The following is a 24241-nucleotide window of genomic DNA, read 5'->3' on the forward strand; positions in this document are numbered from 1 at the left end:
CGCTTTTTTTCCCCCTATTAAGGAATAAAAGCCAGAACCAAATCTGTTCCCCCACCCCCACTTGTTAGCAGAACTCCGAGGTAAGAAAAACTTGACTCTATAATTAGACCTGATAAGAAGCCATAAATGGGTCTTTTCCCACAGATCTTTACAGTTCACAAATAGTGGGACTGAGTGAGATGCTCCACTGCAAGCCAAAAATGATTGAGTCTGTCATCTGCACCTCTATAACTGCCTGGTTCGGTTCTGCAACCCAACAGGACAGACACAGACTTCAGAGGATAATTAGGACTGCAGACAAAACAACTGCAACCAACCTGCCTCCCATTGAGGACCTGTATACTGCATGAGTCAAAAAGAGGGCTGTGAAAATATTTACAGACCTCTCACATCCCGGACATAAACTGTTTCAACTCCTACCCTAAAAACGATGCTACAGAGCCCTGCACACCAGAACAACTAGACACAAAGAGAGGTTTTTCCCGAACACCATCACTCTGCTAAACAAATAATTCCGTCAACACTGTCCAACTATTTACTAAGACTGCATTACGGTTATTCTTCTCATCTTTCCTATTACCTATCTCTTCCCACTTATGACTATAACCGTGTTGTATCTTTACAATTTATATTGTTTTATTTGTTCCCTAGCATGATTTGATTGCTTATAGTAACCTATGACTATACTAAGTGTTGTATCTTATGATTCTTGATGAATATATTTTATTTTTTCTTTATGTACACTGAGAGCACATGCACCAAAGGCAAATTCCTTGTGTGTCCAATCACACTTGGCCAATAAAGAATTCTATTCTGTTTTGTTCTGTTCTATTTTCTATTCCATTCTTTATTCTAATTCTATTTCTATTTTTATTTCTATTCTATTTTCATTATTCTCTATTTTCTCTTTTCTTCTAATTCTATTCTATTCTCTATTTTCTCTTCTCCTCTCCTCTCCGTTTAGTTCTATTCTATTCTATTCTATTCTATTCTATTCTATTCTATAACCCAATTTGTAGATTTCAACAGCCAATCAAAGCTGTCTACTAACCTAGCCAAAATGTTGCTAAGCTACCATTTCCAGAAGTTCTGGTTAGTACAGGTAGTCCTCAGTTCATTTAGGGGCTGTTCGGTGACAACGCCACTGAAAAAAGTGACTTATGACCGTTTTTCACACTTACGACCAGGGCAGCATCCCCATGGTCACATGATCAGAATTCAGACACTTGGCCACTGACTCATCTTCATGATGGTTAGATGGTTAGATTGTAACTTTGAATGGCCACTAAATGAACTGTTGTAAGTTGAGGGCTACCTGTATACATTTTTCCCTGTACTGATTACGACTCTTAGATTAGACCTAGAGCATCTACAATGAACTACTGAATTGGGCTACAATGGGCTACCGAAGGAGTAGTGTGGTGGCCTAGAGGTGGAACTCTCACCTCACAATCAGGAGGCTGTTGCGTTCAATCCTAGGTAGAGGCAGATATTTGTCTCTCTGGGTACTATGAGAATTTATCTGCTGAACAAAACTCCGCATCGGTGACAGGAAGGGCATCTGGCCAGTAAACACTCTGCTAGCTCCATTCAGTTGCCCAGACCCTACCCCGCAAGGGATTATGGGCTCGTTCAAAGAAGATGAGGATGATCTACAATGTGCTACTGAAGCATCCAATGCGCTATCCAAAATAGTCTGCTTTCTTCAAATCCAAGGAATCCTATAATGTTACATCCATCCGTGAGCTCAGGATCGATGCTGGAAAACGTACACATGTTCAACAAGACAACTTCGGAGTGGGAAGGTGCAAGAAACCGTTTCCTTGTCTGTTTTCTCTCGTTTAGTGAGCATGTTTCACGTTCGCTCCTCTGAAGAGAGGTGCAATAAACATGAGTGGGAGAATTTATCTTCCCAAACCTATTTTTAGGACTCTGCTTCGCATCAGGGCCCGAGAAAATGCAACAGATGGTCCAACTCTTTTCCAGCCAAGAAATAACGGAAGAAATATAGAAGCCGCGCAAAATGACTTACCGAATAACCTTTTCCTGACAACGACTGAGCAGAACTCTGCGGAAAAAGAGAAAATGGATGTTAAGTCGTAAAAATAGTTGCAAAGGATGCTAAAAAAAAAAAAAAAATGGAGGTCTTATCCACGCACTGCTTTGGCCAATGGGTAAACAGGTGGTCTTTAACTTATAACCACAACTGAGCCCAAAATTTATGTTGCTAAGTGAGTTTTACCCTTTCTTGTCACCGTTAAGTAAACCCCTGCAGTTGTTAAAGTTAGTAACATGTTTGTGAAGTGAACCTGGCATCCCATTGACAATAGAAGAGAAGAGAATAATAATCAGAATAGAATAGAATAGTTAGAATAGAATAGAGAATAGAGAATAGAATAGTTAGAATAGAATAGAATAGAATAGAATAGAATAGAATAGAATAGAATAGAGACAATAGAATAGAACAGAACAGAATAGAATAAAATAGAACAGAATAGAGAATAGAGAGAATAGAGAATAGAATAGTTAGAATAGACTAGAATAGAGAATAGAGACAATAGAATAGAATAGAATAGAATAGAATAGAATAGAATAGAATAGAATAGAATAGAATAGAATCTGGAAGGGACCTTGGAGGTCTTCTAGTCCAGCCCCCTGCTCAAGCAGGAGAACCTATATAATCTCAGACAAGTGACTGTCTAGTCTCTTCTTAAAAACCTCCAGTGATGGAGAGCCCACGATTTCTGCTTGTCAGAAGGTCACAAAAGCGGATCATAGGATCCAAGGATGCTGCAACTGTCATAAATATGAATCACTTGCCAGGCGTCTGAACTTGGATCAAGGAGCCTGGGCGCGACTTACCTCAACAGTTCTGGACTAAAGGTGCTTGGCGCTCTGAATCTGAAACTAAAACTGAAACTCCTCTCCTCTGTTTTGTGTTTTGTATTTGGAACAGATTTCCTTTCAGATGGGAAGCGGGACTAGAACTCCTTAGCATCAGAGCGTGTTAATAATAACAACAATATAGGAAATACTCTAAATGTTCTGATAGTCATTTCAAAAAATCCTTTCTAAGTGAGCCCCTAGAAGCCAAGAGGAACATAGGTGCCAAATTTCAATTTTGTAGGCTTGACAGTGCTGGAGATTTTGGGATGATGCGTGAGTGGCATTTTGCTTTGATAGATGGATGGATGGATGGATAGGTAGATATGATAGATAGATAGATAGATAGATAGATAGATAGATAGATAGATAGATAGATAGATAGATAGATAGAGATAGATATAGATATAGATATAGATAAATATAGATTTATTTATTCATTCATTTATTTGTGTCAGATGAACACAATTAAAATAAGCTTCCCAATTAAAATAATAATAATTTTAGAATGAAAAAAATTGCAAAGGTTCTTCCTTTTGCTCTGGACTTTTTGTTGTTGTTGTTGTTATAAAAATATTTATTTTGATTTGAAACACTAAAGTACAGGCTCTAAACCAGGAAAAAAATTTTTTTTTTAAAAAAAATGATATACACTCTGGACTTTCTCTAAAAATAAAAATAGAAGCCGTTACCCAGCCTTTCGAAGCAGGCAAGAGATGATGCAGGAGCAAAGTAATGAAAAAGACAACAGGAGACCTGGAAATTACAAATCTCTTTTTTTCGGAGAAGGCGCGTAAAGAATCACCAACGAGGCTCAGCTTGATCTAAACACAACAGGGGGTTGTTTCTCATTGGTGTTTCCCCTTTTCCTCTGTTGACATTTATTCATTTCTCCACAGGCAAAAAAGCCCACTCTGTTCTAACAGCTGGAAGGAGCAACAGAAACATCTAACACTAACTCAGAAGCTGACACGATTCTTTTGAGGGGCAGGTGGATAAGTAGGGAGAGCGTGGAGGAGAGGAATAGGTCGAGCCCGAAGGTGGAGTCAAGAAAGGAATCAGCCTGGAGTCCTTACGTTGCCATAAACGGTCCAGGTCCAACGCCTCTTGAATTCCTTTTTTTTTTTTTAAATGTTATTTTAATTTTCTATGAATTACATAAGGGACGGGGTGGCTCAGGGGCTAAGACGCTGAGCTTGTCGATCAGAAAGGTCAGCAGTTCGGGGGTTCGAATCCCTACCGCTGTATAATGGCGGGAGCTCCAGTTCCTTGTCCCAGCTTCTGCCAACCTAGCAGTTCGAAAGCGTGTAAAAATGGAAGTAGAAAATTAGGGACCGTTTTGGTGGGAGCAGCATTCCATGCACCTTCGGTGTTTAGTCCTGCTGGCCGCATGACCACGGAGACGTCTTCAGACAGCGCTAGCTCTTCTTTGGCTTTGTAATGGAGATGAGCATCGCCCCCTGGAGCCAGAAACAACTAGCACGTATTATGTGCGAGGGGAACCTCTACCTTTACCTTATTGGTAAATAAGGTATTGGTAAACAAAAAGTCCAGTGCAAAAGGAAAAGCCTTTGCAATTTTTTTCATTCTAAAATTATTATTATTTTAATTGGGAAGCTTATTCTAATTGTGATGGTTTTTTAATTGTGTTCTTCTGACACCAATACCATTTCTTAGTGCATAATAAACATCGTGTTGACTGGGTATTTAATGTGCTTAACAATACTGATTACGTTCTTTTGATTCCATTATCTCTTATCTAGGGCCAATTTAGTGCTGACCGTTGGCTGACTGGATTCTTATGTACAGTTACTCCTGGACTTACAATTCATTTAGTGACCGTTCAGTTACAACAGCCCTGGAAAAAAGTGAGTTAGGGCCATTTTTCACACTTACGACCACCGCCCTATCCACAGAGTTCCGTGATCAAAATTCTGACAGCTTGACAACTGACTCCCGTTTATGACAGTTGGCAATGTCCCGGGATCACACAAACCCCATTCTTAACAACTTCAGTGATCCACTTAACACCGGGTGGCAAGAAGGATCGTAAAACGGGGCTGGAAATTCCCTTAACAGCTGTCTCGCTTAGCGACAAAGATCTGGGGCTCAATTGTGCCCATGAGTCGAGGACCAGCTGTACGGGGGGTGGGGGTGGGGATAAAGCAATACATTAATTTAACTGGAATTTCATGTGTGGCCCTGATCCTTGGCCCCTTGGCAGAGAAATATGAAATCACCCCCGCACGCACACGCACACGCACCCCAACACACAGGTGCCCAGTTCTCCACGTCACCTACTCTGAGGTGGCAATCGCTTCTCGCAAGATCTTTCCTAACCAGCTGCTATTTATGGCTGATATTTCATGTTTCTAATTTCCACCTTGGGGCTCCTAGGGGGCAGCCGACCAACCTGCCTCTAATTGCCAATTTGCTCCCCGTTTCGGTCCATCAGTCCATTAAGGTCTTGCTGTGCGCCCCTCCGTCCGGGGATGCCGCTGAGAACCCAAAGGTTAGCTTCCTCTCACGACAGGAGCTGGTTTCCTTTAACTGGGGAGCAGCCAATTTCAAACCCCCCACGGCACCAAATGGTGGTCCTGTGACACCCCAGCCCCCTCCCCGCTCCCCCCATCATCGCTCCCACCCAGCCTTCTTCCCTACGTTTCCAATTCATACAGCTTTCAAATATTTGCTGTTTCTTGTGGGCAGATCTTGTGGGCTCTTGTTTTCAACGATAATAAAGCAGCAATCCATTCCATTTAGCAACGGAGAAAATCCATTAATAAAACACGGGCTCTCCATAAGCGGATGGGCTAAGAAAAGATACCCCCCCCTTTAAAAAAAAAGCCATTATATAAAGTGCCATGTGGCTTTTTTTTTTAACACCGTGGGGGAAATTAGTACAATTATGGAAGGAAGGACAGAAGGGGAAGGAGAAGCCACAGAATGATATAGGGCAGGGGGTTGGACTAGACGATCTCCAAGGTCCCTTCCAACTCGGTTATTCTTTGGGGATGACCCCCCAAAGAGTCATCAGGGGTTTGTCTCTTTAATTCTTTTAAAATTTTCTCATGCCCACCCGATTGTCAGCTCTTCTGAGTCAACCAGACAAGAAAGACGACTACATGGGGCTAATTCTACTTTAATATAAGGCCACATGAACAGAAACTTGCAAGTTTGAAAGTACAAACTTCTCAGGACTACTTTTAACTGCCTGAGTAATGAGAAGGATCTTTTCTAAGTTTCTTTCTCTGACTGTTAAACAACCGAGGGCTCCTCCCACTCCTATCTGATTTTTTCTTAGGTCTGATTATTTCTTAAGGTACCTTCCTTCCTTCCTTCCTTCCTTCCTTCCTTCCTTCCTTCCTTCCTTCCTTCCTTCCTCCTTCCTTTTCTCCCCTCCTCCTCCCTCCCTCCCTTTTCTTCCATCCATCTCCTTACATCTTCAGACTCCATTCTTCCTTCCTTCCTTCCTTCCTTCCTCCTTCCTTTTCTCCCTCCTCCTCCCTCCCTCCCTTTTCTTCCATCCATCTCCTTACATCTTCAGACTCCACTCTTCCTTCCTTCCTTCCTTCCTTCCTTCCTTCCTTCCTTCCTTCCTTCCTTCCTTCCTCCTTCCTTTTCTCCCCTCCTCCTCCCTCCCTCCCTTTTCTTCCATCCATCTCCTCACATCTTCAGACTCCACACTTCCTTCCTTCCTTCCTTCCTTCCTTCCTTCCTTCCTTCCTTCCTTCCTTCCTTCCTTCCTCCCTCCCTCCCCCTCCTCCCTTCCTTTTCCTTCCATCCATCTCCTTACATCTTCAGACTCCACTCTTCCTTCCTTCCTTCCTTCCTTCCTTCCTCCTTCCTTCTCCCTCCCTCCCCTCCTCCCTTCCTTTTCCTTCCATCCATCTCCTTACATCTTCAGACTCCACTCTCCCCTCCTTCCTTCCTTCCTTCATCCTTCCTTCCATCCATCCATCTCCTTACATCATCAGACTCCACTCTCCCCTTTCCTTCCTTCCTTCCTTCCTTCCTTCCTTCCTTCCTTCCTTCCTTTCTTCCCTTCTTTTCATCTCCTTATGTCTTCAGAATCCACTCTCCCTCTTTCCTCCCTTCTTCCTCCCTCCCTCCTCCCCACAAGATCACCCACACATTCCATTACAGATAGTTCAGCAGGCAGGACCTACTCCCCAAATTTTTTAGGGAACTAGGTGGTGCGAACATGACCAAAATGCTAGCGAGGGCATGCCTTCTAAGATAAACACTTTTTTTTTAAGGATTCAAGGTTGCCTCACCCTTGTTGACATGATATTCCTGCTTCTGCCCAAGGTTCCCAAGCCAGCGCTGCTGATCTAAATCTTGGCAGTCAAGTATTTGGATCGTGTCGTTTTTATCACCGCGTCTACAAAGGTTTCTTCTCTGACATGTGAACAGCCTGTGGCCCAGACTTTCATTCTGACTCACCGGAGCACGGCAGGAGATTCGCTATTTAATAGCATGGTTTGCAAAACAGCTTATATCTCAAGTGCATCTGAGGGTAGAGTTGAGAACAGGCATGGAAGCCGAGGTCTGTTTTGGTTAAAGAGGTTTTGATTTGTTTATTTAAAACAAACAAACTCCTGGCTCTTTCTCATAACACCAATGCGGTAGCAGATGAAACAAACTCTGATGGAAGAGAATATTGTAGTTCAGGGCTGGAACTGGGGTCCTTGGCGCAACCAGAAGTCAACAACTTATTCAGGGAGCACTTAGGAACCCCACAGAATGGAATTATCTCTGTGATTCTCTCATGGGGAGTTCTGCTTCACCCATTCTCCACCTGTGTGTCACCTTGGAGAATAGTTCCACTTGGTTGGAGGTCTCAAAAAACATGTCGGTTTCCACCGATAGTCACTCAAATCATTTTGCTACACCTTACAATGGAGTCTTACTAGGGACTTAGGGATAAGGAGGCACAAGTTCTTCAAAAGAGGTGGCTGCCATCGGCCAAGAACTCAAGAGTCTCCAGAAATGGAGTAGCATCTACGTTGCAGCGATGGATGGACGGGATGGGGTGGGATGGATGGATGGATAGATGGAATGGGGTGGAAGATGGATGAGCAGAAATACATAGGAAGCATCTTTCTTTCAGTCTTAGAGGAGGCCATCTCTCCAGTCTTATGCAATAGATTGGAAGCTATATGCATGGGGTAAGAAAGATGATCTTGATGGAAATACTCAGGATCTTTTAGCCAGGCAAGTCCAGAAGAGCAGGAATGCCAACCCGTCTTAAATCTAAGATTTACAAGAGAAACCTCCGCCCTGTTGCATTGCATGACACTGAATGCTGAGTAGCAACAACAGGGACCGAAAGCTTCTCTTCGTGCCATGGAATTGCAAAGGCTCCATTTCGATATCGGGCATCTCCCTTCTTGACTACATCACAAGTGACACCATTCGACAACATTTTGGTGTGGCACCAGTTACAGAGAAGATGAGAGAAAGGCCGGCTCTGCTGGGATGTCCTGAGAGCAGCACCTTCCACAGTGGCCAAGGCTGCCTACCAACTAGAAGTTCGTGGCCGGCGTCCTTGCAGGCGTGCAAAACAGAGATGGCAAGACGCCGTCAACAAAGATATGCAAACCATGGGCCTGAGCCCTGGAGATGCAGCTGACCACGCAAAGTGGCATTCAATCATCTGAAAAGCGGACCCTGCATTTGGGGGAATACAGGAGGAGGAGGAGGAGGAGGAGGAGGAGGAGGAGGAGGAGGAGGAGGAGGAGGAGGAAGAAGAGGAGGAAATAGGAATATATTAGTATAGAAGAGGAGGAGTGGGAAGGAGGAGGAGGAGGAGGAGAAGGAGGAGGACGAGGATGGGGAAGGAGAAGGAGAAGGAGGAGGAGGAGGAGGAGGAAGAGGAGTAGAAGAAGTAGGAGGAGGAAGAGGAAGAGGAGCAGGAGAAGGAGGAGGAAGAGGGGGAGGACCAGGACGAAGACGGAGACGGAGAAGAAGGAGAAGGAGAAGGAGAAGGAGAAGGAGAAGAAGAAGAAGAGGAGGAGGAGGAGGAGGAGGAGGAGGAGGAGGAGGAGGTCGCCCAGAAGAGCAAGAGAACATTTGCAAGCAGCTCAGGGAGACACCTCCCTAATTCACTATATTCCTGAAGATCTACTTGTGGGCCAGGGTGGAAAAGAACAAGACGGACCAAGACACTCTGATGTGCATCCATGTACATGAGACAGAGAGCACCTCTTAAGGCCTGCAAGAGATGGGAAGCGCCCCAAAAGCTACAACCACAAAGAAAACTACGGAAGCGGCAAAGAAACACCCGGCCACAACCTCACATCGAACGTGTTTGAGTTGCCTATAGCAAGAGTTTCCCCGGTCCTTTCTCCACCTCCTGGTTTTTCTTTTTCCATCCTTGGAAGCAAGGAGGTGTGTTTTCTCCATCCTTCCTCCTTTCTCCCTACCACGCCGCTTGTTACTCCCTGTTCACACCCTCGATCCGCGCAAGCCCGGATTTTAGTCCCTCCTTCCTTCCATCGCGCTCTACCGTTGCATTCAGCTGTCAGAGTCGTCAAGCTGAATCCTGTTTTAATCTGCCAAGAGCACTTTTCGGCTGACATTTTTAATAAATACTTTCAGCTTTTAAACACATTTGTGGGAGCTGTTTTACCCCCCCTCCCCATCCCCAGTCACTTTCCCTCCCGCTTCTTCTACAGGGGTGTAAAGCTCTGAGCGCCTTAATAGCAAATACATTAGGCTTATCAAAGGCTGTTTTTTTTTCCTTTCCCTTGCATCCACAGAAACAGAGGTAGTGTTTTCAATTTTAAAGCTAAATTAACTGTCCAATTGAATTTAGTTGGCATGAGCTGCTTTCCCTGTGACAGGTTTTACTTATGAACCATATTTCACATTAATAGAACTCAACATGAAAACTTACTCTCCCTGGGACATCAGCGTGGCTCGCCACTGAAATGTTAAATTTAATATTTCAGACATGCCTGGTGCCAGCGTTGGATTATTGTTCGTCATTTAAATCTCTCCTAACGGGGAAGGGCCTAATTAGCAAAAAATCATGTTTTAATGAAGGCAAAATGCTAATTGCTAACAGCACACACATACACACAAAAAAAGGCTTCACATAAAATTATCTCAGCACTTTCATTGATTTCTTGGCTATTGAAAGGGATTTTTTTTTAAAAAAAGGGGTGTGTGTGGAGATGGTGGGGGTGGGTGGGAAAGGACCCATTTGGGTGTTTATACACAAAGCCACAGTCTGGTTTTTGTTTGATCATAACATTTCACTCAAAGGCAGCAATTGGGAACTTCAAAGGGAAGCAATGAACCTCTTTCCATCCTTCAAATCCCAAACCTTGTGAAGCTCACAGGCAGAGGAATTAGAACTGGTCCATCAATGGAATAGCAACAGCCCTTGGACTTATATACCGCTTCGCAGTGCTTTGACTGCATGACTGTAATTTTGTTGCTTGCATCCTTACGATTTATATTGACTGTTTCCTAGCGTGATTTGATTGCTTATTGTTCCCTATGATTGCCACTAAGTGTTGTACTTGGTGATTCTTGATGAATGTATTTTATTTTTTTCTTTATGTACACTGAGAGCATGTGCACCAAAGATAAATTCCTTGTGTGTCCAATCACACTTGACCAATAAAGAATTCTGTTCTGTTCTGTTCTGTTCTGTTCTGTTCTAATTCTATTCTATTCTTTGCCGCCCTCTCTAAACAATTTACAGAGTCAGCCTCTTGCCCCCCCAACCCCAAACAATCTGGGTCCTCATTTTACCCTCCTCGGAAGGATGGAAGGATGAGTCAACTTTGAGCCAGTCAGGATTGAACTGCTGGCAGTTAGCAGAATTAGCCTGCAATACTAACCAACTTAAATTTGTGCTGCTAACTTAGTAACAGCAGTGATTCACTTAACAACCGTGGCAAGGAAGGCTGTAAAACTGGGCAAAACTCACTTCACTAATGACTCACTTAACAACAGAAATTTGGAGCTCAATTGCAGTCGTAAGTCAAGGACTACCTGTCTGCCCAGACTGATGGCCTTCCCCTGGAAACAACCAAATAAGGCTTCATGGACCTTAGGAGATGGGTTAGGATTATGCCTCTTGCAGCTGTGTAAGGACTCGAGGCTACTTCCCTGCTTGACCCTTCCTTCCAGCCCGGCTGGCAGTTTCCCCAACATAGGAACCGCTGCCCCATTCTGTGGTTTTCCCCCCTTTCTGATCTTTCCCTTATCATCTTACTTGCAGGGGTGGATTATAGCATTTGCAAGAGAGCTCAGCCACTTTGCCTTAAACGCTCCACTACAACAGAAGGGATGGGGAGAGAAAATTACTACAGGTTGACCTCCGAACGCCAACTTTTATTCACACAAGGTTGGCGACACGGCAGCCCTGGAGTTTCTCGTGAGGTACTCGTCCGGCTCCGAGTAATCCCAAATAGATTGTGGATTGGGGTCTATCCAGGAGTGGGCTTCAAACATTTTAGCGTGGGGTTCTCTGCCCAGTTGCTGGATGGGCGTGGCCATGGTGGGCGTGCCTTAGTCAGCCTCCTGCACCACGGGAGAAAGAGGGGGTGTTTTCGCCTTCCCCGGGCTCCGGAGGCTTTGCTCGAGCCTCCAGGAGGGCAAAAATGGCCTCCTCCGCACTCCGGAGGCTCTCTGGAAGCCGGAAACAGGCTCACTTCCGGCCTTCCTGAACTTCCGGTGTGCAACCTGCACTTACCTATATATCCAAAACGGGCCACGTGGGGACTCCTGGGAGGGGAGGAGTGGGATTTGGGGTGTTCTCCAAACTACACAGAATTTTTAGCGAGGGAGCTCTCCTGAACCCCTGCGAACCCCCAGAAGCCCAAGCCCTGGTTCTACCTGGGTTATTCTTCTGAATTCAGTTTTGACGGTACTCACATCGCTGAGGCAGTCTCTCGAGCTGCTGAGCTGGGAGCTGGTGGCTTCCCGGATGCTGTCATCTTCGCTGTTCCTGCCACCCCGTCTCGCTGGGACCTTCATCTGTAAAGGAGCAAAAAAAAAAAAAAACAACCCACACCGTTTTTAGTAAAGAGTCCAAAGGAACCGTGTTCGTTTAGGCCCAAAAGGCTCGGGCATCTCTCTGAAAACAGGGTTGAGCTGGGAAACGTACTTGGGAAACATCTGAATTTAAACACATGGACATTTCATACCCCACGGTGGCAAGTTGGCCTCAAGATGCAGACAAACATCTGTTCTTTCACTGCGTATTGATAGCTCCGGCAAGATGCAGCTCTTTGGACTTGCTGTACTTATTCCAAGACAATTTTAGCATCAGGAAGTCAATTTGCCAAGGAGGTTGCAAATTGTTCTAGAACACAGAACAAACAAGCCAAAGCCAAGGTGCTGGGGTACAATTTTACGCTTTATTGTCAGCTTTTAAAAGGTAAAAGTTTCCCCCGTCCAGTCCTGTCGGACTCTAGGGTGCCGTGCTCATCTCTGTCCTTAGCCAAAGGAGCCAGCGTTGTCTGAAGACTATTTCCATGGTCTTGGGGCCAGCATGGCTATACACCAGGGGGCTCTTCAAACTTGACAGCTTTAAAACTTGTGGACTTCAACTCCCAGAATTCCTCCTCCAGTTATGTTAGCTCAGGAATTCTGGGAGTTGAAGTCCACAAGTCTTAAACTTGCCAAGTTGGAAGACCCTTGCTCTACACCAAAGGCACAGAATGCTGCTACCTTCCCACCAAAATGGTACATATTTATCTACTTGCATTTGGGTGCTTTGGAACTGCAGGAGCTGGAGCAAAAAAACAGGAGCTCATCCTGTTGCGCAGAGCTCGGGTCTCAAATCCGGGCGATGAACTCTCCAAGCTGACAAGCTCAGCGTCTTTAACCGCTGAGCCATCCCTTATCAGCCTTTTAATGAAGGTTAAATGGGCATTTTAGTCTGGGATCCGGGCCTTCTGTGGAAGTTTACGAAACCCTGGATACAATACCACGTTTCACTGACATGTTTAGAAAAAGCACGTTCTTGCTTTGAGCCAAAGCTATTTCCTTCGGTATAAAAAAAAAAGTATTCTGGCATCTTTAAAGTATTTCCAAAACAACAACTTTATAAGGAACAAGGAACACTGGTTTTCAATTGTTTGAAGTGGCACCTCAATTTATGCTTACCTGACCCGCGAATTTAAAGTTTGATTCCTGCAAAATTCCAACATGATGCTTCAACTTAACCACACTTACTTAATTTGGGTTTTTTCCCCTCCTCTCTTTGATCAAAGTAGACTTAATATCAATATGGCCCTATGCAATATATTTGCTTCCTGTGGGTTTGGGAGCTGGGAATTGTCAGCTCTACAGAAAGAACAATAATACGTGGATAAGAATGCCAAATCCAATCGAAACATCTTGTGTTTGTGCGACCAAGCATCATCACAATTGTAAATCTCAATCACTTCATTTGATCACATTATACACAACGGCAATCGTCTTTATTACCTTCCGATTTTTCCCTTCTCTTCCAAAGTTACACATGACAAAAACTCCACGTTTTCCAACCGAGCCTTCTCTATCGCGGCAGGCAGAAATGGAATAAAACAAGTCGCGCACCGCAACACACACAAAGAGGAACCTGACCGAATCTGAGCTTCAGTGGGCAAGCAAATTAGAGGTACCGGCATCGCCATTAACCTCTCCAAGTAAACGTGAATTATGAAACTTCTGTCCCTTGTTTGCCGCTGTGAATTAAGGAGATCATCCACCTTTCTGGCAGATCTTGTCCATTTACACCTGCCGATTGCCAGCGGGAATGTTCACCCCCCCCTTCCCTCCCCTGTTGCTAGAACAGTCAGACAACCTGCTTTAATTCTCTGGTAATTACCTTAATGAGACTCACGCAGGTCTGATCTGGGAGAACAACCTGTTTGGGTTTTATTTTATTTTTTTGCACAATGCAAGCTATTGGTTTCGGCAGCGGGGGGTTCTTTGGCAGGACCAATCTAGAAATGGACTCGCCAAGGGGAATGGCGCTTGAAGCTGCTCCTTGGGCCATCAGCTGATTTTGCCAGTTTTAATTGTGCCAGAAGAGACACAGAAACACAGCCGCCGATATTCTTTTGACCCAGTTCGGTACTTTAATTCTTTCTTTCTTTTTTTTTCTCAACCTTTAAAATGCACAAACCTCCTGAAAAACGAGTCAGCGGAGACCAGCGTCTTTTAAACTTGGCGACTTTAAGAAGTGAGGACTTCAACTCCCAGAATTCCCAGCCAATTGGGTTTTTTTTTCCCCCCACTGCCCAAACTTGGCAACTTTAAAACATATGGACTTCACTGCCCAAAATTCCCCAGCCAGCCTGGAACAGAGTCCATTATTCTTTAAAACAAACTAGTCATCCATCTTAAGGTTGATGAATATCTTAAAATTGACGCATATAGACTAAATCACCCATCCGCCCATCAGTGAGAGTTGTAGAATCATGTCCATTCCTGCTACTTTCTGGATTTTGCATGAAATGATAGCAAGGAATGATTTCAGGAGGCGGCAGAGGGCAGGGAACTCATTAGGAAAAATGCATTTTACCAATTCCAGTTACTTCTGGGGGAGTGGGGTCCCAAGAAGCAAGCTAGCTAAGATGTTGAGACATGTGGAAAGAGTGCAGAGAAGAGCAACCAGGTCGATGAGGGGACTGGAGGCTAAAACATACGATGAACGGTTACAGGAACTGGGCCTGGCTAGTCTAGGGAAGAGAAGGACCAGGGGAGACAGGAGAGCAGCCTTCCAATATCTGAGGGGCTGCCACAGAGAGGAGGAAGGGGGTCAAGCTGTTTTCTAAGGCCAGACAAGGAATAATGGATGGAAACTAATCAAGAAGAAATTCAATCTGGAAATAAGCAGAAACTTTCTGACAGTAAGAACAATCAACCCATGGAACAGAAGCCTTTGGAAGTTGTGGGAGCTTCATCCCTGGAGGCTTTCAAGAAGAGACTGGACTGCCATCGGTCAGAAATGGTGTAGGGTCTCCTGGTTAGACAGGAGTTGGTCTAGATGACCTACATGGCCCCTTCCAACCCTGTTAATCTGTAAGACCTGTAACTCATTCCTTTGGAGGGCATAAACACCTCTATTTTCCGTTCCTAAGCAGCCTGGCTGTCGTCCTGCTCATTATTAATAAACAGGCTTCGATTTCTCCAAAGCTGCCTTCCCTTCGGAGGGCCGTTGGGACTTTCGGGGCAAAAGGAGACAAATTCTTTTCTTAAGTTGTTCTGAAGGGTGTTGTGCACGCTGACCCTCACCCCCATTAACCCATCCGAACCGCTTTGCTCCTAAAACGGGAGCTCCAGAGTGCCTGGGAAGGAGTCCCTTCCGTCTGATCTTTTGGCTGCGTCCGTGAATGTATTTGTTCTCTTGCATGCAATTCAGAGGAGCCTTTTGCAAACAAGACGTGGGTCACGATCCAAATGGAATCATCTCCCTTCGTGTTTTTGGCCCCCTCTGAAGCCACAGCTGCTCCGACAGGCGGTGGGATTCCCTTCCCCCCCCACCTTGACGATTTAAAAAAAAAATTAAAACGAGATAAATAAATAAATAAAAGCTCTTTCTTAAGGCGACGGCCATCTGCTCGAGTTTCCTTTCCTTTCGGGGGGTTCTAATTTTAGGCTCCGCGTTGTTTCTGTGAAAGAAACGCTCGCGATGGGAACTCGGAGGAACCTGCTGGATTTTGGGGTTTTTTTTGGCAACCAAAACGAAGAGAGGAAGCAGCTCCAGGCGAGTTGGGGGGAGTGAAAACAGGGTATCGCGGCATCCGGGCAACTTCGATTCTCACACACGCAACTACTCTACGCAGCACCCAACCCGACGAAATGGAAAGGGGGCCCTTTTCACACCGTGTGCTAAATCATCTCTAGGAAGTCCTTGACTTATAGTTGCAGTGGAGCCCCAAATTTCCCTGGCTAAGCGACACAGCGGTTCAGTGGGTTTTGCACCCGATTACACAAAATGCCACAGCACCTGAAGGGCCAAACAAGGAACAACGGATGGAAACTGATCAAGGAGAGATTCAACCTGGAAATAAGGAGGAATTTTCTGACGAGAACAATCAACCCGTGGAACAGAAGTTGCCCTCGGAAGTTGTGGGAGCTTCATCCCTGGAGGCTTTCAAGAAGAGACTGGACTGCCCTCTGTCAGAAATGATGTAAGGTCTCCTGCTTGGGTGGGGGGTTGGACTAGATGGCTTCCAAGGTCCCTTCCAACTCTGTTAATCTGAATCTATCTAAGATGATCAAAGGCCTGGAGGCTAAAAGATACAATGAACAGTTGCAGGAACTGGGCCTGGCTAGTCTAGGGAAGAGAAGGACCAGGGGAGACAGGAGAGCAGTCTTCCAATATTTGAGGGGCTGCCCCAGAGAGGAGGAAGGGGTCAAGCTATTTTCCAAGGCACCCGAAGGCCAGACAAGGAATAATGGATGGAAGCTGATCAAGGAGAGATTCAACCTGGAAATAAGAAGAAACTTTCTGACAGTGAGAATAATCAACCAATGGAACAGCTTGCCCTTGGAAGTTGTGGGAGCGCCATCTCTCGAGACTTTCACGGAGAGACTGGACTGGTGTAGGGTCTCCTGCTTGGGTTTGATTAGATGACCAACAAGGTCCCTTCCAACTCTATTAATCTGTTAAATCTGGTTAAACGAACCACTGCAGTTCTTAGTCACACGGTTGTTAAGTGACTCTGGCTTCTCCGTTGACGTTGCTTGTCAGAAGGTTGAAAAAAGGAGGAATGTGTGAACACGGGACACTGCAACCAAATATGAGTTGGTTGCCAGGTCTCTGAAGCACGTGACCAAGGGAGGGGGGGAATGCTGCAAAGGTTATAAGTGTGAAAAACGGTCATAAATCTCGGACTACCGGTAGTAGACGCAATTGTGGTCTAGCATACTGAGCCTTGCCACTGTGGCTTGAGAAGTGGGGTGTACGGCGGAGCATTTTGTGGAAAGGTTTGCCTTTGTAGATGCATTTCTTTGAGGGAGGAGATGGAAAGGAAGGAAGGAAGGAAGGAAGGAAGGAAGGAAGGAAGGAAGGAAGGAAGGAAGGAAGGAAGGAAGGAAGGAAGGAAGGAAGGACGGGCCCATATATCAAAACAAGATCAGTTAAACATATTACACCTGACTTGTTTCCCTGAAAATCCAGCACTAATGTTTCCTAACAGAATTTATCTATCCCAAGCATACCCCATAATGAGATCAACTGGGAAAAATATCAAGCTTGTTTGTATATTTTATACGTGCTCTAACTTGGCAGTTTGCAGATTATATATTCCCCAGTTCCCTCCTTAAATCGTTTCACACACTGCAATTTGATTTTCTTTGCTTGCCCTTTGCCACCATTTCCCTCCCATACATTTTATTGAGTTGTGACTCACAAAGCAACCTTCCCTTTGAATTAAGGATGTAATCTTTTATCTTTTTTCCCTCCCTTTTCTCTAAAGGATGGGGGGAGGGGGAGGAGGAAGAAGAAGAAGAGGAGGAGGAGAGAAGAAGAAAAAGAAGAGGAGGAGGAGGAGGAGGAAGAAAAGGAGGAGGAGGGGAATTGAATTAAGGATGTAATCTTTTTTCTTTCCCCCCCTTTTGACTAAAGGATAGGTGAGGAGGAGAGGAAGAAAAAGAGGAAGGAGGATTGTGGAGTCCTTGGAGCTCTCTGAAGTTGGTTGCTTCCTTGCAGACATTTCGTGACCAAGTTAGGTCACGTCATCAGTGTTACAAGGGAGTGGGGATTTGTGAAATGGAGGAGGAGATGATTTTGCACTTAATTGTCTCTTGAGGTTCTAGCAGAGGCTACAGATGGAATGATTCACTCCTCAGGCATCAACCACCGCACTTCGCTAAAGAGAGACTGACAAAGGTTTAAAGGCTGTTTTAATTTCAATTTTGCAATTAATTCATTTCCCTGAATGTGAATGCATAATAATTGATTAGTGCTGAAAGGAAAACATGCTGATTTGGAGCTCAAGTATTTTTCACCTTCAGTTAACCAATAACGCAAAATATGAAATCAAAAACCCTCATCAAAGCCACAATAAAAGGCAACAAACTAAGAACCAATTATAGCAACCGCCAGTGAAACAGGAGAGGTTTCAACCTATGGCCACCTGCTCAGTGAAATAAATAAAAGAAAATAAAAATATTCGAGAGCTAACCTGGCCTGCTTTGGACTACAATACCTGTAACTAGCAGTGGGTTTTGGGTTTCAACATATCTGGAGGTTCAGCATAAGGCTGTTTTCTAAAACAATGCAGAACTAGACTTAACGAACATACACAATTTTGCTCTCATTAACCAATACAATAAAAGATTGCTTGGCTAGCCAATACCGTCTTGTAAAGGTAATATTTATCTTTTGAAAGCGTTTTTATTTTGTTTTCCTTGACACTCCATCAACATTTTATCAGCTTTAACCTATCGGCCCAACTGCTCTATGCAATGCACAGGCACTTGGTATTATGGAGAGAGGGGAAATTTCCCCCCTGATATTGACAAATATTTGAACTCGCTCCACTGTAAACCTTCATTCGGCATATTCCAGCACAGGTTATAACGAAATGTCAGACAAATGCTGAAATTAGAAAGTTGACATTTTGAACAGAATGGTACTATTAAGGCCAGGCAGTCCCCAATTCTACTTAAGTGTCGGTGGAATTATATTGAAGTAGAACAGAATAGAGCTGGAAGGGACCTTGGAGGTCTTCTAGTCCAGCCCCCTGCTCAATCTAGCCCCCCTATACCATTTCAGATTGATGGGCAGTCCAGTCTCTTCTTACAAACCTTCAGTGATGGGGCACCCACAACTTCTGAAGGGAAGTTGTTCCACTGGTTCATTGTCCTCACTGTTAGGGAGTTTCTCCTTAATTCCAGGTCTTCCTTTGTTAATTTCCAACCATTGTTTCTTGTCCTGCCCTCAGGTGCTTTGGAGAATAATTCGACCCCCTCCTCTTTGTGGCAGCCCCTCAAATACTGGAATACTGCTATCATGTCACCCCTAAATCTTCTTTTCTTTAGACTAGTCAGACCCCAAACCATTCTTCATATGTTTTAGTCTCCAGGCCTTTGGTCTTCTTAGTTGCTCTTCTCTGAACTTTTTCCAAAGTCTCAACATCTTTTTTTGTAGTGTGGTAACCAAGATTGGTTGCAGTATTCCAGGGGTGGTCTAACTAGGGTTTTGTAAAGCGGCACCAACACTTCACGTGATCACGATTCTATGCCTCTGTTTATACAACCCAGGATTGTATTAGATTTTTTTGGCAGCTGCTGCTGCACACGGCTGGCTCATATTCAAGTGATTGTCCACTAAGACTCCACAGTTACTGTTTTTGAGGCTATAGATGTCAGCATAAATGGATGAAAGGATTAATTTCTGGACCACACTGCCTTGCAGTATAGACCATAGTGTTTGCGATAAATCGGTCTAGACCAGGAGTCCCAAAATTTGGCAACTTTCAGACTTGCGGGCTTGAACTCCCAGAATTCTCCAGCCAGGAGTTCAAGTCCACAAGTCTTAAAGTTGCCAAGTTTGGAGACCTCTGGTCTAGACGAAGGCTGCGAGGCAGTGTGTACCCTCCTGTTTTTTTTTTCTTCCCTTTTTACATGTGAAGTAAAGAGCTGAGCTAGCTAGATATCTTGTCCCCAATGTCCAGTTGGCTACGTGAAAGAACGAGCTCATTAAAGTAAGACCTTGACTCTGCAGGCCATCTGGGGGGAGAAGAAGTGTCCATCAAAGCCCAACGTCTGTCCAATCTGAATATATTTTCACAAATGCAAATTTTATCCACTGCGTCTAGATAAAAAGGAGGGACTGTAAAGTTACTGTATTTTGCTATATCAACACATAAAATCACCAGGTCGTTGTATTTACCGGGTGTACAAAAAACAATTATTAAAACTCCTACAGTCCTACCGAGTCCAATATTTCTATTTCAAATCGAGACCTCCCAGATTGAGGGTTGCTTAGCCTCCTACTTGTAACAAATCCAGGGAAAGGGAGCTCACTACATCTCTGGTTCCAGTGCTGAGCTGGTGCGGCTATCAAGAAACCCATCCTGACATTTACAGAATGCAGGATAACACAGTTGGAAGGGACCAGAGTAGGGAGGTCCGTGAACCGACACCCATCCGCAGCATGACAGAAATCGGTTCCCGTAAACAAGCGAAGCCCCATCTGTGGGATGTGAGCAGCACGTAAAACCACAACCGCTCTGGTCCACGGAAAAACCTCTCTCCATGGAACCGGTCCCTGGTGCCCACAAGGTTTGGGGCTGCGGTTCTAGTCCAACTCCCCCCCCCAGCAGGAAACCAGTGATGGCTTAACCATTTGGGCACCAAATGCCCAAAGCACATGCATGCGTGAGCATACCCAAAATGCAATACATGTGCGTCCCCCCCAGCACATGCCTCCTGCCCCCACATGCACGTGCAACTGCATGCATGTGTGCATGTCCCCTGAGAATGCACCCCGCCCCCTGTGCATGCCCACATGCCCCCTCCATGAATGCCCCCCCATGAATGCACAGCAGAGACACAAAGATTAGGCGGTCGGCGGGAGGCGCACACACGCATGCGTGGTGGACCATCGGGTGATAGTTCTGCGTGCCACCTCTGGCACGTGTGCCACAGGTTTAACATCACGGCCCTACGCCATTCCTGGAGGGAACCCCGGTGGTGCAGTGGTCAGGATGCAGTATTGCAGGCAAACTTTGCCCATAGTCTGCAGTTTGATCCTAACGGGCTCAAGGTTGACTCACGCCTTCCATCCTTCCGAGGTCAGTAAAATCAGGATCAAGATTTGTTGTGGATAACACACTGATATTTGTAAATTGCTCAGAGAGTGTTGTAAGCGGTATATAAGTCTAAGTGCTATTGGTGTTCTGGGCAACTAGCTGCCCCAGGTTCTTCTTGAGAACCTCCAGTGATGAAGCACCCACAACTTCTGTTCCACTGTTTAACTGTCCTCACTGTTAGGAAATTGCTCCTTAATTCTAACTTGGATCTCTCTTTGATAAGCGCCCATCTCCCTGTGGTTCATATTATGACTGGCTCCAAGGTTGGAGGAGAACGTGCCATGGCTCACTGTCCAAGTGACGGTGTTTGGGCCATGACTGTAAAGATATCTATGGAGAATCCAGGTCATGGTTGTCCCAAAGGTGCTTTTTTAAAACGCAACTGGACCTGGTTTTTTTCCCTGAAGACGTTCCAAGAAGCAACTCAAGAAGAACCAAAGAGGCTTCTTGAACGAGAAGTGAAACCTCTTCAGGGAAAAACGAAGTCTAGTTGCCTTTGGGAAAAAAAGCACCTTTTGGGACTGTAAAAAGATAGAAAACGGGAGCAAATGTTCCAAAATCCTTTGGGGAGAACCTCTCTTTTCTTTATTCTTTAGGAAACCTCCATCTTCAGGCGGTTTGAATGGCCTCCCATTTCCAAGCCAAGTCACTTAGTAATGCTCTGCCTGGAGTACAAAGCAGAGCAACAATTATTCCTGTTAATTATCACTGTGTTTTTGCTCGGTGATTAACACTCACGGCGGAGGCATGGGGAGGCACATTTCTTCCCCCCCCCTTTGAAGTCACACTGCGATAAGGACAAACACAAGGCCCTGTGGAATTGTTGTTTATCACTTAATATAGAAAATGGATGAGCTGAATTAGCCAAAGAGCCAGGGGACAAAACAGAAGCCGTGAATCGCAACGGCTGGGGTGCTACGCTTGGACAATGACCAAGGCCAGGAGGAACCCCTCTTGCGTTTTGGCTGTGGAGTCCTTAGCCTTCCTACCAAAATGTGGAGGACGATGGGTTTTATTTTGCCAGGAAGCTGGATTTGTTTAGCCCAATTTGTTCCCCTCTTCCAGATGCGCTAGCATTTCATATGTATATTTTTCTCCCCCAAACGCCCCAGTCGTGGGGGAAAGGTTTCTCTCCATAACACAGTGAAGCGCGCTGGCGGGATTTTTGCCTAAAAGTAGCAAAAAGATGGATTTCTACCAGAAGCTGCTCAAAAGATGTTGGCGTCGGTGTGAAGTACGCTCGGGTCGCTCCGCCCGGGCGCTGCCGTTTTCATTAAGAAAGCCTCGCTCGGTAGACATCGCTCTTGGGAAACAGCAGGCAACGTTTGAGCTGCCATCTTGGCATGAATTATAAAGAGGTTTAACCCACTGAGGCTCGCGTGCAAATAAACACAGTGGGGGAGGAAGACTGCCGTCCCAAACTACAAACTTGGGTTCTATTTAGACAGGTTTAGGAGTAGCGTTTTAGCAGGCCGTATTTGTTGTCGTGGGATTTGGCGTACCAAAAATACTTTGATACGGATGTCAACAAGAGAGGGGGCGCCGGAAGTTAAAACGCACGAAGAATAGTTGCAGGGATTGGGTGTGTGTCTAGTCCAGGGGTCCCCAACCTGTGGATCATGAGAGGTTTGCAACAGAGCCGTGGAAACAGCCGGTGAATGCGTAAGGGTATGCGCGCATGCTCCATTTCTGTGAGCAGCAGTGCATGCCACTCGTGGAAATGGAGCTGAGCGGGCATGCTTGCTGGCCGCCTGCGCGAACCATCCCTTCCCTCCCCTGCCAGACCGCAAAGCCTGAAAGGTTAAGGAACTCTGGTCTAGTCTACTGAAATGAAGGACCAGAGAGAGACATGATAACAAGGTTCCAATATCTCAGAGGCTGCCACAAAGAAAAGCGAGTCGAATTATTCTCCAACGCACCCGAGGGTAGGACAAGAAGCAACGGATGGAAATTAATCAAGGAGAGAAGCAACTTAGAACTAAGGAGGAATTTCCTGACAATGAGAACATTCAGCTTGCCTCTAGAAGTTGTGGGTGCTCCAAAAGTGGAGGTTTTCAACGAGAGATTGGACATCCATTTGTTGGAAATGGTGTAAGGTCTCCTGCTTGGGCAGGGGTTGGACTAAGTGGCCTCCAAGGTCCCTTCCAACTCTGTTAAAGCGGGGGTCACCAACCTTTTGGACCTCAGGGACCACCAAACTCATAATTTTAACTCCCAGGGACTACCAACCGGTTCTGTGGGCATGGCCTAATTTGTGGGTGTGGCTTGATGGTCATGTGACTGGCTGGGCATGGCTTGTATGTAAATATTATAAATATTTATATAAATATTGATTTTTTTATTTTATTTTAAAAAGAGCAACTTTTACCCCAAATCAGGCAAAGCAGGCAGGCAGATCGAGTTGCTCACAGAATCACAGATTCATTCAGAGATCTATCTATCTGCCGTTGTTTAGCTCAGTCTGTCACATAAAATTTGCTTGCGGTGAGCCTGCACTGAATTTGCTTGCAAGCAAACCTTCAGTCCTAAGGGAGGTTCGGCTGTTCTGAGCCGAAGATCTAAAGACTAGCTCGAAAGCAAGAAATCCAACCATTTCCTGCTTTCTAGCTAATCTAATTCTCCCGGCACAGCAGAACAGATGATGGTCGGGAAGAGAAAAAAAAAAAGGAAAAATAGCGACTTAGCAGGCAAGGAGTGAGCGGGTGGGGGGGGTTCCCGCGGGCCATGTAGGCAGCACAGCCTTGTGTTTCTGAGCAGCCTGGATTCATTGCTTTGTGGGGTGCTCTGGGGTGACATTTCTCTGCGGCCCACCAAAATTTTCTCGAGGCCCACCAGTGGGACGTGGCCCATTGGTTGGCGACCACTGGACTAGAAGCCCTTGAAGGTCCGTCCTTTCCAATTCTGTTCTATTATTCATCTTTTTTTTTTCTGATGAGAACTCCCGAGTTCTTAAGAACTTCTGACGCACCTCTCCCTGGTAGGCCTGGCATTGCTTGCCAAAGGTATGCCAGGCAGAAGCACCTGGCACGAAGCGGGCGTGGTTGGGAGCAGAAGCTAATGGCGAAATAAGCCAGATGCTTCTCACGTGATTCAGATCGCTTTGATCCCGTATTAAGTTGTCAGTACAGGGGATTTTAACCCAGAGATCTCTTCTCATCTTGCACAGCCTAAATCTCAGCTGAACATCAGCTGGGCCGGTTAGCTGGCACACCTCCTCCTGCAGCACATTCATGCTCCCTCTCTCTCTCTCTCTCTGTCTTTGCTAACCGCTTTGTAGATTAAGTGCCGCCCACATTACACCTGCAAATTTGCAAATCAAAGCTACATCGGGGGCGTCCAAGGAAACCATTCGTGCAGGGAAGAGAGGAACCGCCAGCCAAGTGGGATACCTCGACAAAACAAAGCAATTAACATCTGAATTTACAGGGAAATACGTTCGTGCAACAGATGTGCATGCAATTTCTCTTTTGGCCCTTTGGTAAAAGACTGTTTAGGGACCAGATGTTTTCATTCATGTCAAAGATGAATCCAGCTGCGTCAAGCTGTGAGAATTCCTTCTGATCTGTCAAAGCCTGCCA

At 45.4% G+C, this 24241-nt stretch overlaps 1 protein-coding gene across 20 annotated transcripts in view; it reads right to left on the reverse strand.

The window, feature by feature from the left end:
• Positions 1 to 24241, reverse strand: part of FBRSL1 (fibrosin like 1) — a 497698-nt gene that overhangs the window by 283983 nt on the left and 189474 nt on the right. For 18 of the 20 annotated variants that reach the window (XM_087913415.1, XM_087913429.1, XM_087913406.1 and 15 more), the window contains exons 3-4: positions 11779 to 11880; positions 2033 to 2068 (exon numbers count right to left, since the gene is read on the reverse strand). In XM_087913415.1, coding sequence (XP_087769541.1) covers positions 2033 to 2068; positions 11779 to 11880 — 138 coding nt within the window. The remainder of the gene's footprint in view (positions 1 to 2032; positions 2069 to 11778; positions 11881 to 24241) is intronic. The other 2 variants (XM_087913419.1, XM_087913410.1) reach the window with 1 other exon arrangement.

The sequence above is a fragment of the Pseudonaja textilis genome, chromosome 15, assembly GCF_049901715.1.
Source record: "Pseudonaja textilis isolate UNSWEBS1 chromosome 15, rPseTex1.2, whole genome shotgun sequence".
NCBI classification, from domain to species: domain Eukaryota; kingdom Metazoa; phylum Chordata; class Lepidosauria; order Squamata; family Elapidae; genus Pseudonaja; species Pseudonaja textilis.